Source organism: Mus caroli, unplaced genomic scaffold, assembly GCF_978045245.1.
Source record: "Mus caroli unplaced genomic scaffold, Mus_caroli_1 scaffold_6, whole genome shotgun sequence".
Taxonomy (NCBI): domain Eukaryota; kingdom Metazoa; phylum Chordata; class Mammalia; order Rodentia; family Muridae; genus Mus; species Mus caroli.
In genome coordinates this window covers 68,741,965-68,760,821 of record NW_028227261.1, presented here as the reverse complement: position 1 = coordinate 68,760,821, position 18,857 = coordinate 68,741,965, and the positions used below count along the sequence as shown (strand labels likewise).

At 39.1% G+C, this 18,857-nt stretch overlaps 1 protein-coding gene and 1 pseudogene across 6 annotated transcripts in view; one reads left to right on the top strand and one right to left on the bottom strand.

Moving 5' to 3' along the window:
* The window catches only part of Dennd4c (DENN domain containing 4C), a 95,210-nt gene that overhangs the window by 57,397 nt on the left and 18,956 nt on the right, over nucleotides 1-18,857 (top strand). For 5 of the 6 annotated variants that reach the window (XM_085839193.1, XM_029475928.2, XM_029475929.2 and 2 more), the window contains 9 exons: nucleotides 358-486; nucleotides 1,451-1,595; nucleotides 1,839-1,985; nucleotides 8,096-8,215; nucleotides 9,751-9,894; nucleotides 13,229-14,394; nucleotides 15,437-15,617; nucleotides 16,445-16,554; nucleotides 17,021-17,196. In XM_085839193.1, coding sequence (XP_085695319.1) covers nucleotides 358-486; nucleotides 1,451-1,595; nucleotides 1,839-1,985; nucleotides 8,096-8,215; nucleotides 9,751-9,894; nucleotides 13,229-14,394; nucleotides 15,437-15,617; nucleotides 16,445-16,554; nucleotides 17,021-17,196 — 2,318 coding nt within the window. The remainder of the gene's footprint in view (nucleotides 1-357; nucleotides 487-1,450; nucleotides 1,596-1,838; nucleotides 1,986-8,095; nucleotides 8,216-9,750; nucleotides 9,895-13,228; nucleotides 14,395-15,436; nucleotides 15,618-16,444; nucleotides 16,555-17,020; nucleotides 17,197-18,857) is intronic. The other variant, XM_029475927.2, reaches the window with a different exon arrangement.
* Nucleotides 5,955-6,320, bottom strand: LOC147004265 (large ribosomal subunit protein eL8 pseudogene; annotated as a pseudogene).

Below are 18,857 nucleotides of genomic sequence, written 5' to 3'. Positions count from 1 at the left end.
GAAATGAATTCTTTTTCACATTATGGAGAACACTACTTCATGTTATGGAAAACAATGATTTTCCTTATATAGATTTATTTTCTTAAAACAGATGAGACATGCGCATGAAATAATACAATTGATTATTTCTGTTAGGTTGAACAGAGTTTATTGTTGTATTTATTTGTTTTCTTAGACAAGAGTATTTTGTAACTATTCTAATCTGGAAGTCACTGTGTATAGATGGCCTTGAATTCCTGATCCTCCTGCCTCTGCCTCCTCCTAACCACCCTGATTGAGTAGAATCTTTTTAAATCTCTGTAAGTCTCAAGTAAATGAATATGCTAAGGATTTATGCGTTGTTGTTCCTCTTGTCAGGTGTGCTATCGAGTAGTCATGCAGCTTTGTGGACTTTGGGTTAATCCTGTTTTAGCAGTGAGAGTCTTATTCGAGATGAAAACTGCTAGAATAAAACCAAATGCTATCACTTATGGCTATTACAATAAGGTGAGTTGGATTAATGCTAGGCAGGGTAGCATATTTGCTAAAAATGTTTTATTATTTGTTAAATTTAAGTTAAAAGGTTGGTCTCCGATCTTCATTAACAGAATTGTATAAATTATAAACAACATGTTTTGAAATGTGGATATATTTTGAAATGGCTTCATCAAGCTAATTAACATACTCATTTATGGATTTTTGTGGTGAGAACATAAAATTTACCAATTTTCAAAATAAATATGTTATTAACTATAGTTGCCATGTTAATCAGTAGATCTCTTAAATTTATTTCTTCTGCCTGACTGTCGACCAACAGCTCTTTACTGCTCCCCCGCCTGCCCCTGTCTGTGTGAATGACTACTTCTGGTTCATTCACCTCTTGAATTCCATGTGAAAGGCAAGATCATGTGATCTACCTGCTCTACCTACCGTAATGTCCTCAAGGTTCCCTGGATTATTCTGGCAAGGTTTTTGGTTTTGGGGTTTTTTTATTTGTTTGTTTGCTTGTTTGTTTTGTTTTGTTTTTAGCTAGTATTTCATTGTGTATAGATGCCACCTTCTCTGTATCCATTCATGGATATTTAGGTTGGTCCTATTTCTCAATTACTGTGAATAATGCTGTAGTGAACTTGGGTGTACAGATGCCTGTGTGAAATAGTGATTTCACTTCCTGTGGATATTTATTCAGTACTTTTTATCTTTTAAGAACCTTTCATATTGTTTGCCACTATGAGTTTACTAATTTATACTCCCATCAATGGTGAAAAGTCCTCTTCACATATTTGTCATATATTTCTTTTTTGAATTTAAATTTTTTATTTTAAAATTTATTTGTGTGGTGGTCAGAAGACAATTTTTGGTTCTTTTCTTTAGCTTAGGGTTTTGGGGTATCAAGCATATACAGAGAGTTTTTTTACCCACTGAGGTAGCCCCAGCCCTAAATAACTTTTATTTATTTTTTAAACCTTAGGTAGTTTTGGAGAGCCCATGGCCCAGCAGTACTCGCAGTGGTATTTTCTTGTGGACGAAAGTACGGAATGTTGTACATGGTTTGGCCCAGTTTAGGCAACCACTTAAAAAGACTGAGCAAAAATCACAGGTCTTTTCAATATCAGGTAATATATGTGATTGGAAAGATGTTTTAAACCAAAGGTTTATAAACATGATTTTAATCATATGAAATAGAGAACTTAATTCTGTTTGATATTTTTATTTTAAAATAAAGATATATTTTCTTACTTTTTTTTCCATAGAAATCTACAAATTGTTGTGTAATTATCAATTAACTCTGGGCCATTCATGTTTAGTTTGAGAAATATCGTACATGGATTACTGAACAACATTGTCCTTATCTTTAGCTCCTCAGAATGCTGCATGTGGAAGTGATGGGGACACAGTGAGCCATGGTAGTGTGGATAGTTCTAACGATGCTAACAATGGGGAGCACACAGTCTTCGTCAGAGACTTAATCAGCCTTGATTCCATTGATAATCACTCTAGCACAGGTACTAAAATATGTATTTTACTAACCTTTCAGTTACCACCACTTAGATGTTTCTTTTTCCAAAAAATGACATTTCCTGAATTTTCCTAAAGGGAGTCCTCTGAGAGTAGTGTATATCACTGAGAGGATGATGTTTCTGCACGTCTCTCTACTTCCTGTAGTGTGAAACAGTGTGCTAGCGTGTATGTCTTTATAATTTGTTCATCTTCAATTTATGAACGTGTCTGAGACAGTTGTTAGGCCATGACCTAATGAACTTGAATGTTACTGACACGATTTATAAATCCTTTTTTCATTAAGTTGAAAATTTAACTTAGAACTTTCAAATCATGAATTCCTGTAAAGGAGAGAAAATAAGTCAGTTTGAAAAAGGATGTTTCTGTTTAAGACGTCTGATTGTAGAAGCTGCGTATGTGTATGTAGCCACAGGCATAACCTGTGTCTTGAATTTAGAGTGAAAAAGGATGTTTCTGTTTAAGACGTCTGATTGTAAAAGCTGCGTATGCGTATGTAGCCACAGGCATAACCTGTGTCTTGAATTTAGAGTGAAAAAGGATGTTTCTGTTTAAGACGTCTGATTGTAGAAGCTGCGTATGTGTATGTAGCCACAGGCATAACCTCTGTCTTGAATTTAGAGCAACTGTATTGAAAGCCCTGGCCAGTATATGAAGCTCACATGTGTCCTCTGTGTGTTGTCTGGTTGCTGGTACCAGACTTCCTTTAAAGAGCTCACACACAGTCTAGTTCCTGTGCTTCCTCTGGTCGCCTTGTCTCAATGACTGAAGTCTCCTTTTCTCTGCTCTCTGTTGCTCTGCTCTTTACTCTGTGCTGTGTCTTGGTGCTGCATTTGTCCTGGGCTCTCAAGTGTGGGGCAAACAGACTTGTGTGAACTGAAGCTATGGATGCACGGGTGCTTTAATTCTACCTTTGAATGTTAACCACTTCAGGTAATTTCCCATTTACTAGGTTAAATTTGCTGACATTCAAGGGTGGGGGCAATATACTTGGTTGTATTTTAAGTGTTATATTTTAAGGAGCAATTTTCAGTTTCTTGGCTGAATTATTCTTTAGATAATAATTGTATATAGGCTCTCAAAGATTTTCATGTGACAATTTATGACCAGTTTACAAACATTTATTATTTTATTTAGAAATAAAGTATGTTTTTCTGCAATTATAATTTTAAGATTTGTTTATAGTATCATTGCATGAAATAGTATCATGGGTATGAAAGAATCCAGTTGTTGAGGTACTCTCTGCTTTCCTTAAGATAAGTCTGCTTATTTTTTGTGTCTAGAACTGCCTTGCTACAATTACAGGAGTGTATGTAAACCAAGACAACATGAGCCTGTAGTTTGCCATCTTGTAGTAATTAGCCTTTTAAACCAACTATTTGTTACTTAAAAAGAAACTTTTGAGGGACTTTCATTTTTTAAGATGTTATTTATCTTTATGTGTATGGGTTTTTTTTGTTTTTTGTTTTGCCTATATGTTATGTGTGTGCATCATGTGCATGCCTGGTATCTTGAGGAGGTCAGAAGAGGGCATTCATATCCCCTGGACTGGAAGTAACTGAGCTACCATGTGGGTGCTGGGTCCCCTGCAAGAGCAGGAAGTGCTCTTGACCAACTGATCACCCTCTCTCCTGCCTCAGGACTTTTATTTGTTTTCTCTGTTGATCTTTCTTGCTACTTTTATATTAAATTTCTGTTTTGGTATTTTATTGTATATTATTTGGACAAAATAATGTTTCTTATTATATTTTCATTTGAATATATTTAAAGTCATCTAAATTAGCTTTATTTTTAAAAGTTAAGTATGTAATTTTGATATAAACTTATACCTCCTCATCTTTCTTCCTGATTCCTCAAGTTTTTAAAGTTTGTCTTACAAAAATAATCTAATATTTTACTATTCTAATAATTGATGTAACAATTTCAGTGGTTAGGATGGCACTTTTGAGACCTTTTTAAGGTTTTCAGCTTCGTTTTAACTTTCTTTTATGTATATAGGGGTTATCTGCATGTTTGTCTGCATATTACATATATGCCTGGTACTCTCAGAGGCCTACAGATGGCATCAAATCCCCTGAGACTGGTTGGTTGAGAGAGGTCGTGTGGGTACTGTGAACTAAACCTCAGTCCTCTGGAAGAACAGCTAGAGTGTTCTTTCCTGCCAAGCTGACTCTCAGCAGCTCAGCTGAATTTCTAATGGCTAAACAGTAGATACTAAGTCCCAGTGATCGTGCGTTCTTAGAGTTTCTAGTGGAGCTGTGTGACACTTGGGGTCTTTGGCCTGGTGCTGATTGTGCTCATTTTGTTTCTCTTGTGAAATCTTTCCACTTGGTGCCTAATACAGAGATCCTTCTCAGGGACTCCTGAATTACCTTATCTCTTTCCTAGTCTGTGTTCAATTCATGGCACTATATTTTAACAGCTGACTTTCTGAGGAAACCAACCAAAAGAACAAACCCAAAAAACTTTATTTGGTCTGTGTAGGATGTGGGGGTGGGTTTAGGGGTGTGGGTGTGGGGTTGAACAGTGTTCCATGACACTCGTGCAGCTCAGAAGACAATTTGTGTGAGTTGGTTCTGTTCTTCTACCAAGTGAATCCCAGGGTTGTCAAATTTGAGAGCATATGCCATTCATTATCTGCTGAGCCCTTTTGTCAGCTCTGAAGTTAGTGATTCTAAATCTTAGTGATTAAGGAATCTAATAACTCAGTCCTCCGTAGTCACCTTTAAGCTGATACATAGTTCTTTAGTATTTATTCAATTATCTATTTATTGAGAGCACTATGTAGCTCTGGCTGGTTTGGAACTCAGAGAGATCTCTGTCCCTGCCTCTCAGCATGTCTTTGTTACGGCTTTAGCCTTGTTGGGAGATTCAACTTGTTTTATAGAATGTTCTTTAACTTGTGTTTGAATATTTCCTTGGCGTTAGCTTAGGTTCTATGTACTGCATATGTTATGTGTCCTCCTCAGATTGTCATTTACCTATCTGTGCTTTGTAAGTAGTGTTAATTTAGCACTTGGTGTTAATGTGGTCTGGTTTCTCTGTGTGTACATCTTTTACCTCTTCTAGATCATAAGCTATCTTTAGGGCTGGGGAAGCTATGAGACTGTGCAGTGATACCCGTTTTTCATAACACTTTTAAGAATTAGCATCCATTGATGAAGCTTGCCTGAATGGATCTTCCCTGTGGTGGTCACACAGTGGTGATTTCACTGCTGTATTTAGTGATGACATTCTAATATAGCCAGGAAGCTCTTTTCGCTTCTCTTCTCTGATAAAGTGGGAGTTTATGGGTTGTTGTATTAGTCAGTAAATTATAATGTATTAGTCTTTACCCATTCTCAGATTACCTCAGTGTGGGCCCAGAGCATCCTCCTTTAAACTTGGTTATTAATTAGTGCCTTTTAGATGTGTGGTTATGGTTCTTTTCTGGGGCCAAACCCTACTGCTTTTCTACTTTTGTGCATTTCTCCCCTGAGCTTAGGAACAAGTTTTTGGTTGTTTTTTTTTTTTTTTTCCTCCCAACAGCTATAGGGCTCATTTAATGAAGACTAGATTTTAGAAGTCCAAGTCTGGGTCTTGGTACGCCCACTGTTACATCAAGGTGTTAAAGTCCTGCTTTTAGATTTTTAACAAACAGGATGAGAAACTAATTATATGTAGTGTTGTAGAAATACCTCTAGTTTCAAATCAACTCCACAGGATTCTTTTTTTACCTTTCTTCAGTTTTGTTTTTTTCTTTTTCTTTTTTTTGTTTTTTTGTTTTGTTTTTGTTTTTCGAGACAGGGTTTCTCTGTATAGCCCTGGCTGTCCTGGAACTCACTCTGTAGACCAGGCTGGCCTCGAACTGTTTTTTTCTTTTTTCTAATTGGGGGCATGGTAGAATGCTTGCCTAACACACAAATGCTCTTTTTTTTTTTTTTTTTAATTTTGTAATTATATTTAGGTACAGAAAATTTAGTGTACATTTAACCCAATTTAGTGGCAAGTTCTTTAGCCTTTGCTTTTTCCACCTTGGCAGTGTGAGCCACAGACTTAAGACCCAGGACGTTGCCTCCCCAGTGGCGACGGATCTCGTCATATCTGTCATTGTAATTGGTCCTAATAGCTTCCAGCAGCTTAACCAGAGCGCCCTTGTCTTCCGAGTTAACCTGTGTGAAGGCAACAGTGGTGCATGTCTTCCTGTGGACCAGGTGCCCCAGCCTGGCCTTTCCCTTGATGATACAGTAGGGCACCCCCATCTTTCGACACAGGGCAGGTAGGAAAACCACCAGCTCAATGGGGTCTACGTCATGGGCAATCAACACCGGCTGAGCCTTCTTGTTCTTCACCAAGGTGGTGACTGTATTGACTCTTGCTCAGAGGACAGGCGGTCTCTTAGTTGGGACGTCGCCTTTACCAGCAGCTTTCTTCTCAGCACGGGCCAGTAGCCTTTGCTTCTTCTCTTGCTTTGTCTCTGGTCTGTACTTGTGGGCAAGCTTAAGCAGCTGAGTAGCTGTCTGCCTATCCAGCGCCTGGGTGAACTGGTTAATGGCAGGAAGGACTTTGAGCCGCTTGTAGAGAAAGGATGGCTCTTTGCCACTGCAGCCTGATGTAGTGGGGCCATTTGACAAAGCGCATTAAATCTCGTTTGGGCTGGATGTCCTGTCCAATGCCGAAGTTCTTGGGCCTCTTCTTGAACAGAGGGTTGACCACCTTCTTGGCCTCCTGCTTCTTGACGACGGCAGGGGCCGGGGCCACCTTCTTCCCCTTGGACTTCTTCCCTTTGGGCATCTTGCTTGGCTGATGGAGAGAGCACACAAATGCTCTTACTTAGTTCTCAATATCATACATATAAAACCTCCTGTGTTCTCCCATAGTGAAACCCTTGTCTCCTGATAACATTATATGTGGTTGTTTACTCAGTGTGCATAAAGCAGGGCTGGGAGCGGGGACTGGATGTGATAAAGATTCATTGTTTGCAAGGATGAATTTGTTAAAGAATAAATTTTAAAATGTCTAGTATTTTTCAAATTCACTCCACCCCCACCCACCCATAGGAACCAAACCTACTTACCTTTTATAAATTTGACACTCACTTCCATCCATGGAGTATGGACTCCAAGTAAAGTTTTTAAAGCTTAAACTCAAGAGTTGGGTGTGATAGCATGCACATAGACCCAGTATTTGGGAGGTGGGGCAGGAGGATCAGGAGTTCAAGCAAAGCTATTAGCTACATATCGAATTTAAGGCTAACCTGAACTACATAAGACATTGTCTCAAAAGAAACAAAGTTTATATAAGGGATGGCACGATGGCTCATTGGGTGAAGAGATACTTGCAGCTAAGTCTTATGACATGAGTTCAGTCTTTGGGACCAGGTAGAAAAAAATCAATTTCCCAATCCTTGTCCTCTGATCTCCGCCTATGTATGTGAAAGAAATGTAACTTTTAAAATGTTCAGTTAAAAAGTTACATAGATTATCCTTTTACCCTTCTTTTGCCTTTAAAGGCTTATGTTGTTTCATGTATAGTATTAGTTGGCCATACCTGTTTCTATTTGCATCAATTTTAGCCAACACCCTAATTTTGTTGACTTAATTTTTTGAGTATGTAGAAATGTACTAAAAATAAAATAACACAGTAAACCATACTTTAGGAAGTTTCTTCCTTTTCACAAATCTCTTTTTCTCCACCCTTTGTAGGTAAACTATTTTTATTATTTTCTAACAATAAAAATCTTATTGTTCTTCCTATATTTCTTTTGCAAAAGTAGCAGGTATGTGTTTCAGTCCTTTTTGTTCTTACCAAAAATAAAAAGCTAAAGATGCTATAGATATAGACCCTCTTCATAAACAGTTTCAAAAATGCTTTGCCCAAATTACCTTTAAGTTGTAGGTGTGCAGATTTAAGTTTGGGGCTTTCAAATATAGAACCACCTTCACTCTGTTCTGTTCTGCTCTCCTGGTTTTGCTTGCTATTTCTGGAATGTGTCTTGTGAGAGTTAATTTTTTCTTTTTGATTGTATAGTTTTGATTGTATAGATGTGTGGTGTTTTCTGTTTGTAACTGTTTTTTAAACACATGAAAGTATTTACAAGCCTGCATCTTTTAAACAGGCGGTCAGTCTGACCAGGGCTACGGGTCCAAGGATGAGCTGGTAAAGGAGGCTGCAGATGGTCACGCCCCTGAAGAACACACGCCACCAGAGCTGACGACCACAGAGCTACACATTGAAGGTGAATGTGATGTTTGTGGACAGGAATGTTCAGATCATTTTATTTTATGTAGTGATTACAGCGGTAATTCTCAGGAATTTAAGGCCTGTTTCATAGATTGACTGTGATAGTCTTTTTTTTTAAGATTTATTTATATATTATATATAAGTACACTGTAGGTGTCTTCAGACACACCAGAAGAGGGCATCAAATCTCATTACAGATGGTTGTGAGCCACCATGTGGTTGCTGGGATTTGAACTCAGGACCTCTAGAAGAACAGTCAGTGCTCTTAATCGCTGAGCCATCTCTCCAGCCCAACTGTGATAGTCTTTACAGTTGAAATTTTATCAACTTTAGAAAGTTTATAGATCATCCTTTATTTTGAAAAAAAAAAAATGCCATCCATTGGCAAAATTACATGGATAATTTTTTGACAAAACTAGGACTAAACTTTGTTCTAGTTTGACCTTGAACTCCAGTTCCTCCTCCCTCTCTCGTTAGAGTCCTGGGACAGCGGGCATATGGCAGTCACCAAGCCCATAAGACCAAACTTGATCTGTCAAATTGATACTTTGTGTTCTTCTCATTTCCCAGCTCTGAACCTGAGGATTATTCCCAGGGTCATAAAGGCACATCTCCAGGTCCTGAGGGGCCTTTGATTTTTAAAAGGTTTTTTATTAGAACAATTTTGAGTGTTTCTAAGTACATAGTTTGCATGGTAGGTTAAAAATAAATATAAAGCCGGGCGTGGTGGCGCACGCCTTTAATCCCAGCACTCGGGAGGCAGAGGCAGGTGGATTTCTGAGTTCGAGGCCAGCCTGGTCTACAAAGTGAGTGCCAGGACAGCCAGGGCTACACAGAGAAACCCTGTCTCGAAAAACCAAAATAAATAAATAAATAAATAAATAAATAAATAAATAAATAAAAAAAATGGTTTTCCTGCCTTTTACAGGTTGAGGTAGAGAGAGATCTGTTGTAATCCTTTTATTGATCTGTAAGGAGTCTGGTTTATGGCAATAGATTTTTCCTGTTCTCTACTCAAATGTATATTTTCCTTGATTATAACACCTAACCTTATGCTCTAGAGTTATAAATAAGCTATTTGACATGGCAAGAAGTAGAAGTCGAGGCCAAGGATTTAATTGACTCACTAAGAAATGCTCAGGTCTAGATTATTGAATGTTAGAATAAAACACTATTAGTCAGGGATGGAAAGATGGCTCAGAGGTTGAGAGCACTAGCTGCTCTTCCAAAGGTCCTGAGTTCAATTCCCAGCAACCACATCCTGGTTCACAACGAGATCTGGTGCCCTCTTCTGGCCTGTAGACATACATGCAGACAGAACTGTATACATAATAAATAAATCTAAGGGGAAAAAAGCCACTTAGTAATCTTGGTATTTCCGGCATACAGTAAACCAGCTACTTAAGTCAGTGAGTAATCATCGACACATCCCCTGCCTGATGAAAGACCACACCCATCTGTAAAAATCTCTGCTTTCTGCTCATTATTGTTAAAAGTCAGAACAATAACATCCAAATGTTTTTCTTTCAGAGGAGTGTGATGTATCTGCCGTTGTCTCAAAACACTTGCAGCCTACTCCTGAACCTCAGAGTCCTACGGAGCCTCCTGCATGGGGCAGCAGTATTGTGAAAGTTCCATCTGGGTTATTTGATACCAACAATAGGACAAGTACTAGTGAGTAGAAAGGGACCTCTGCCTCCTTTGGGGACACTAATCTGTAGTCAAGATGACCTTGACTCCTTCATGCTCAGTTAGAGTATGTTTAATATTATTTCCCTTGACTTATAGTGGACATGCTAGGAAGCCATGATTGAGACTGAATTCTATAAGTGGGCTAAAGTTAAAGTTTGTAACTTAAAGGAATAGTTTGAGAGCCTTGCATTTGGAACATACCAAAAAAAAGTAATATGGAGTAATTAAAAGCAGATGTGAGGAAATATGTAAGTTATATGAAAATACCATACCATTTTATGTAAGGGAAGTGAACATTGGTGTGTTTGGTAGTCACCTGATAAAACTTTCTGAAGAGAATGCAGGTAAAGGTGCTCGCTGCCGTGACGACAACTCCAGTCCAACTTTCTGGATCCATGTCGTGGGAGGAGAGCCTGCGCTTGCAGCTGTCTCCTGATCCACACGTGCACTGTGGCTGGCACAGTAAATGCGTATGTGAGCCACCATGCACTCCAATAAATAAAGTAGTAATAAAAACAACAAAGTCAGATGTGAATGACTGATATTCTAGTTGAGTAGCTATGAGAGGATATACTACAGATTGCAGCTTATATATGACAGCAGAAATGTCTAAGCCTGGTGTTGCCACATGATGAGTTTGACTGAGGGTCCTCTGAGATTGCAGATTGCCTACTTCTCTTTGTGTCCTTGGATTGTAAAGACCTGGGTGTAGTAGAACATGTTTGTAATCCTAGAACTTGGATTTTCCTTCGCAAAGACCTTAATCCATTCATAAGAGTGCTACCGTTATGCCCTAATTATCTCCAGTATTCAGATCTTAGACATAGGCCTTTATTTTTTCAGGTTTTAGATTTGGGTTTTGTGCTTGTTTCTTTGGTTGGTTGGTTTGAGATAGTTGCACTGTATAGTGAGCTTTGACTCCTGAAGCAGCTTAGACTAACCTTGAACTCAAGATCTTCCTGCCTTGTTTTCCCAATGTTAAACTTTTAAACTTTATTTCATTCATTATTTTTGAGTGGTTGAATGTGCCATAGTGCATGTGTGGAGGTTCGAGGACAACTTTGTGGGGTTGATGCTCTCCTTCACCTTTGTATAGGGTTTGAGGATCACACTCAGGTTGGCAGACTTGTGTGGCAAGTGCTTCCACCTTTTAAGCCATCTCAACAGCCCTCTGGTTATTAGAGATAGGGCCTTAAACTTGCTGTGTATCACAGAAGATATACTGGAACTCCTGATCCTCCTGCTTCAGCCACCTATGTGGCTAAATTTAAAGTCTGAAATTACAGATATGCAACCATGTTAGACCTAAATGTTAAATGATAGTAACATGGAACTGGAGAGATGCTTTGCCATTTAGAGCACTGGCTTCAGTTCCAGAGCATCCTCTTTAGACATCCTGAGGTACCAGGCACACATGTTGTACAGACTTACATATCATGCATATAAAACACCCATATATATAAAATAGGTTTGTTTATATATATGTGTGTATATGTATATATACATATATGTGTGCATACATATACATACATATAAACACAAACTTACATCTATACATATATGCATTATATATACACACACACATACATACACATACAGTTCACTTAAATAGAGGAATGGAAATAAAATTATATGGTAACAAAGAGTTAAAAAAAACTTGCATTCTGGAAATATGGCTCAGTGGCTAAGAGCATTTACTATTTATTCTTTCAGAGAGAACCTGGTTTCAATTTCTAGCACCTATGTGGTGTGGCTTAAGACTGTAATTCCACAACCATCCAGAACTTCAATTCCAGGAGGTCTGACACCCTCTTCTGGCCTCCATGGGTACTGCATACATGTTTTGCACTTAGTCATAGGCAGAATATTAATTCATACTCATAAAGTGAACCTAACAAAGTTTTTAATTAAAACAAAAGAAAAACAGACAAACCAGCAGGGCTGTGGTGGTGCGTGAGTTTATTAACTCCAGCACTCAGGAAGCAGAAGCAGACAGATTTCTTGAGTTTGAGGCCAGCCTGGTCTATAGAGTGAGTTCTAAGACAGCCAGGACCACACACACCCACCCTGTCTCAAGAAACAAAAGCAAGCAAACAAAAAAGACCACTGGTTTCCTAAAGCAGTTGTTGGGTCTTCAGACTGTTCCATGCTTTTGTTTACCTGATCTAATGGTTCAGTCTGTTTTAGTTGCCATTGTTTTTGTAGCACCTTATAAAGTTAATAACTAGAGATCAAATATAAAATTCACTCAAGATTTCATCAGCCATCTAGGATTTTTTCTTTTTATTTTTATTTTTAAAACTCTGAAGCAATTCTTTTACTTCGGTATAGTAATGCGTTGGCTGTAACAACTGTGCCATTTCTCTGTAATTACCAACTTGTTTTGTATAGAGTAAGTCTCCTCCCCACACGTCTATGTGCAGAGTTATTAAACCCAAATCTTTTCTTCTTTTTTTTTTGTGCCAAGTAAGTGCTTTACCACTTAGCTATATCCCCAGCTTTCTGGCAAGTGTTTGAAGAACTGGATATATGAGAGTTAAATTAGAAGAGAATGTTTCTTTTTGAGTCTGTTATTTAACTTAGAGTATTTTCCTAAATTGACTCTTGTTTGCTTTTTCAAAGTTTTTAAAATTTTATTTATTTATTTATATTTATGTATATGAGTACACTGTAGCTGTACAGATAGATGGTTGTGAGCCATCATGTGGTTGCTGGGAATTGAACTCAGGACCTCTGCTCACTCAGGCCCCACTTGCTCCGGCCATGCATGCTCTGGCCCAAAGATTTATTGATTATTATATGTAAGTAAACTGTAGCTGTCTTCAGACTCACCAAAAGGGAGCATCAGATCTCATTATGGCTAGTTGTGAGCTACCATTTGGTTGCTGGGATTTGAACTCAGGACCTTCAGAAGAGCAGTCAGTGCTCTTAACTGCTGAGCCATCTCTCCAGCCCTTAAATTGACTCTTAACATATAGAAGCATAGTTACATGTTTGTTGACAAAGGTAAGCAGTGCAGGCATATCCAGTATGGACTGCATGCTGTGTTTTCATACACATGATATGGCCAGAGGAGGAGGGTACATGTTCCCTGTAAGAGGCAGGCTTGGATAGATTTGGGCTGTACTTTTTCTGCATACACTTTATGTAGCTTCTAGATGAAAATCAGGCATTTTAACTGCTAAACCCCTTGGGAGATGCTATTTCTATACCCTCCAGATTCTCTGTAGTTTTGCTCTCAGCATAATCAGAATAATTACTTTGCTACTTTGGAAAATCATGATGTTTCACTTTAACATATTGCTGTCCCCTTTAGGTAGTACGTCAACTGTGCTATTTTCTACTCAAGCTCCAGTCGAGGATGCAGTCTTCGGTGAGGTTACTAATTTCAAGAAGAATGCTGATAGAGGAGAAAAAAAACAGAAGCATTTCCCTGAGAGGAGCTGTAGCTTTAGTTCTGAAAGTCGAGCGGGAATGCTGCTTAAGAAGAGCAGTTTGGACCTGAATTCAAGCGAAATGGCCATCATGATGGGAGCAGATGCCAAGATCCTCACAGCAGCACTGACATGTCCTAAGACTTCTCCGCTTCATGTCACAAGAACTCACAGCTTTGAGAATGTTAACTGTCATCTAGCTGACAGTAGGACTCGCATGTCAGAAGGCACCTGGGATTCTGAGCGCAGATCATCTCCTGTGCTGGAGATGCTGGAGGAAAGCCAGGAGCTCCTGGAACCTGTGGTTGGTGACAATGTGGCAGACACTGCGGTAGAGTGTCTACAAAGTAACAGTCTACAAAGTAACAGTCACAGTAACCAGTCCAGAGACACAAAAGCAGGATCCCAAGATCCAGTGAATAAGAGGAGCAGTTCATACGCTACGAGGAAAGTCATTGAGAGGGAAGATGTGGAAACTGGACTAGATCCTTTGTCTCTTTTAGCCACTGAATGTGTAGAAAAATCTTCTGATTCTGAAGATAAGTTATTTTCTCCAGTAATTTCACGTAATCTGGCTGATGAAATTGAAAGTTACATGAACCTAAAAAGCCCGCTAGGTAGTAAATCTTGTAGTATGGAATTGCATGGAGAGGGGAACCAGGAGCCTGGCTCTCCTGCTATGTTTGCTCACCCTTTAGAAAGGAGCTCGAGTCTGCCTTCAGACCATGGCCCGCCAGCACAAGACAGCACTGAGACTGAGAAGAGCTCCCCTGCTGTGTCCAGGTCTAAAACTCTGACTGGGCGTTTCAAGCCACAAAGTCCTTACCGCGCTTACAAAGACCGGTCCACTTCCTTATCAGCATTAGTACGCTCTTCACCAAACAGCTCTCTGGGTTCTGTAGTAAATTCTCTATCGGGGCTAAAGTTGGACAATATACTCTCAGGGCCCAAGATAGATGTCCTAAAATCTAGTATGAAACAAGCAGCAACGGTAGCCAGTAAGATGTGGGTGGCTGTAGCATCTGCCTATAGCTACTCAGATGACGAGGTAAGAAAATTATACTATGTAGTCTGTCTGGTGTAGGAATGCTTTGTAGTGCTTTAATGTATATGTATATGTTTGTGTTTCTATAATCTAGAGGTTTCTGCTAAGGGTACTTTTCCTTCATGTTCACAGAATTCTATAGTACATGAGTAATTTAAGATAATATAATTCCAGATTGCTAAAGCTCTCAGGTGTCAAGTCAGGCAAAACAAAACTGACAAAGTAAAGAGGCTGGGAGATAAACTTGCTGAGTAAGGCTTCTTGCAGGAAGCTTCTAGGAAAAGTGCTAAGTGACTAAACAGTACAGGGCTATGACAAGAAGCCGACTTTCATCTGTGTGGTCCTAAGGCCTTTCTTTGGACATGCTAGGCTAGCTTTAAACCATCTCCCGCATTCTTACTTAGCCTTTGTGTTTAAAGAGCTTTACAAGATCAATCCACACAACACAGATTAACTTTAAAAGTGTTCATCTAAGGCCTGAGATTTGATTTACTTGGTAGAGTGCCAGCCTCTCATAGAAGGCCCTTGGGTTTTCCCTCCATGAGTGTGTGTTGTGGATGGGGGTAGAGATGGGGAGGTAGCTTAGCATTATAATAAAGAGCAGAATGAACCATTTTACTTCTGAAATGTCTTCTGGCATTTAGAAAGGATTTTTTTCATGGCCTTTTGGCCATGAACTCTGTGACCATATAGAGTCTTGTAAAGTATCAATGTATTTAGGGCGCTTATTAAGCAATAGGGGTTACTAATTATACAATAGTATGTAAGTGAATGATTAGTTCACCTAGGGCACAGCCCAGCCTTTTTTGAAGCAGGTGACTTTGTGAGAGGTCAGTTTTTGAGCACCCCATCGAGGTATGTCACATCTTGAATGTCTTAGACTTGAAATTTCATAAGTCAGTGAGATAACTTGACAGTTTTGAAAAGACTTAGGGGTTATTTGCTTTAAGACACAACGTTTCAATGTGAAAGGAATAAAGTGAAACCATTTCCACTGCAGAAGCTATTACTTATGTATGTGGGGCTTTATTCTTTTTAATTATAGGAGGAAACTAATAAAGATTATAGTTTCCCAGCTGGCCTAGAAGATCATCATATAGTGGGGGAGACTCTGTCGCCTAACACAAGTGTCTCAGGGTTGGTTCCCAGTGAACTGACCCAGAGCAACACAAGCCTCGGCAGTAGTAGCAGCAGTGGAGACGTTGGAAAACTGCAGTGTCCAGCAGGTTTGTTCTTCTGTTTTTGCTTGATTTTTCCTTATCCGTAGTGCTGAGATTGAATTAGGATCTATGCATGTGGGCAGCAGTGCTACCACTTAGCTACGCATAAAAAAAAAAAAAAAACCCATAAGGTTTTCCTTATGCCTATAACCCATCACCACATATATCTGTTTTACTCTGATTTATATGGTAGCCAGCTATTGTCAACAACAAGTATTCACGTATTGTCAACCAGACCAGTTAAGGAACCAATCCCCCTCCTCTCTACTCACCCTCCCCATCCCCACTTCTTCCCTTCCTCCTCTGAAACTGAGTTTGTGGAATGGGTCCTTGGGAGTATGTTTTTTTGTTTTTTTGTTTTTTCAGTGATTGAAATAGATTTTTAAGGACCTCTGGGGAATACAACTGCAATTTCAAGACAGAGAGAATTATTACCCCTATTATTAAAAACTTTTATCTACTTTTTTTTCTGATTCTTTAAGACAAAGTCTCATCACATAGCACAGACTTGCTGCCTGCCCCCCATTCCCACCCCCCATTCTCCTTTTCCCTCCTTCCAAGTACTGGTAGTCAGATACACACCTGCAGTCGTCTTAAGTTGTTGTTAAGAAAAGTTGAGAAAATCATTTAATAAACATTTATATATCCTCTACCTACATTTAGTTAACGTTTATTAATTCTATCAGTTTATAGCTATATGCACGCACATTTATATAGTAAATATTTATCTATAAATACAAGATTTCATGGTACTTACCTCCTTAGTATATTTCCAAAGCATTGAGAACACTCTCCTACATTATATGTTCTATTTCTTACTTACTTGTCTTTAGGTGAAGTTCCATTTTCAAGAAATATCAAAGGGCAGGACTTTGAAAAATCAGACCATGGTTCTTCTCAGAATACCAGTATGTCTAGCATCTATCAGAATTGTTCGATGGAGGTAAAGATTCTATAGTTCTTGTACCTGTGGTAAAGTGGCTGTAAACATATTCTTTTTTTTTTTTTAAGGTGTATTTATTTATTATATGTAAGTACATTGTAGCTGTCTTCAGACACTCCAGAAGAGGGAGTCAGATCTCCTTATGGATTGTTGTGAGCCACCATGTGGTTGCTGGGACTTGAACTCGGGACCTTTAGAAGAGCAGTCGGGTGCTCTTACCCACTGAGCCATCTCACCAGCCTTATAAACATATTCTTATCTCATAATAGCACTTAATAGGATTCGATGGAATCTATGTGGATAGTCAGAGGAGTGTTTAATATCTTTGAGGCAATAGACTCATAAAAGAGCTGTTAACCCTAGTTGAAACCAATAAAATAACTAAAAGTTGTAATTTTTCCCAGTAGACTAGAGCACTGAGATCCACTTCTGCCGTAGAGACTGTGTCTTCCTGCTTTCCCTTTAGGTTTTGATGTCAAGTTGCTCACAGTGCAGAGCTTGTGGCGCTCTGGTTTATGATGAGGAGATCATGGCTGGATGGACAGCAGATGACTCAAATTTGAATACAACCTGCCCGTTCTGTAAAAGCAACTTCTTGCCTCTTCTCAATGTAGAATTTAAAGACCTGCGAGGCTCTGCCAGGTTAGTATCGTACAAGCTCCCTTGGGAGGTGAGTGCCCTGAAGACATGGCTCTTGAGGAAAGGTGCGCACACAGCGGGCTGTAAGGGTGGCCTCTGCTTTCTCTCTAGACTGCTTTTCTGTTCTGCTTAATGTGTGAATACCAGGAGTAGATTCTTGCAATTAAACTCTGTTTATACCTGATTGGAAACTAATGTTTTAGTGTTATGTCAGCACTCTCTGGGCTAGGGAGACGGCTTGGTTTTGAAAGTGCTTCCTGAGCCTGCGTTTGGATCCTGAGCACCACCTGAAATGCCAGCACTGGGGAGATGGAGACCGCTAGGTCTCTGAAGCTCACTGGCCAGCTAGCCTAGCTACATCAATGAGCTCCAGGTTCAGTGACAGACACTGTGTCAGAAAACAAACAACAGCAACAGCAACAAAATACAGGGAAGCCAGGTCTGACATCTTTACTCAGAAGGCAGAGGCAGGTAGATGTCTATGACTTCAAGGCCAGCCTGGGCTATATAAGGAGAGTCTTGAAAACAAAACTTAATTAAACAGTGGAAAGTGATTGAAGTAGACATAGGACATTGATCTCTGACTTCCACATCCTACATATACACTCAATATATATATACATGTGCATACAGCTATACGAACATATATACACACAAAACTTCTGCCTTAGAGACTTAAATTAAATCTTCATTGCCACTGTCAGATACTGTGAGATGAACAAATCCTAGGTAATAGAAATGCCATGAATTAGAGGCTGGGATATGGCTCCACAGTAGATTTTTTGGCCTAGCATGCATCAGGTCCTAGCTCTGGAAACAAAAGAAAGGAGACGAATCAGTCTGTGATCAACTGAAAGTTGGTGAAATAGCTAAGTAATTGAGAAGTGTGCTGACCTGATCAGTGCCACTAATACTTTATTTGCTTTGTTGTTTAGTTTTGATTGTTGAGACTCAAGCCCAGCACTTGATGCATGGAATATAAGCACGTACTGTGAGCTACACTCTTAGCTCCCCTAGGGGTTTTTATTGTTGCTGATGCTGTTTGTTTCATCCTCAATTAAAGTGGTTTTTAAAATGTTTTATTTATTAATATTATTACATGTGAGTGTGATTACAGATACATATGTGCCACTGATGCATATGGAGAGGTCAGAGGACAACTTACACCTTCTCCCTTGTTGAGGCAAGGTCCTTCCTATTTTTCCACCTTCCACCTTGCCTTAGGAGTGGGATTACACATTTGTCTGTTCAGACAAATTTGTCTGCTCTTAACTGCTAAGCCAGATCTGTCTTGCAGTAGTCTTACTTCTCCATGTTGTTGTTGGTTTTGTTCTTGTTTAATTGGTTAAGTTTGGGTCTGCAAAAAGAAATTTTGCTTGACAAGTATTTAACTTCCAAGATTTGTAATAAATTATTCTATGCTTTCCTGACTCCGTGTGAGCGCTAGGAACCAGACTCGATTATTTTGTGCGTGTAACAGGTGCCTCTTTTAACTCCATGCTATCTCTCCAGCACCCAGATTTTTGTTTTGACATCACTGTGATATACGTGGAAAAGTGTGTCTGGCTACATGTATGATTGATTGTATGTCTATTCTTTTTTTCTGGGTTTTGGAAATTCACAGGTGTAATTTCATCGAATATCTGGTCTTAAGTCCTTAGATT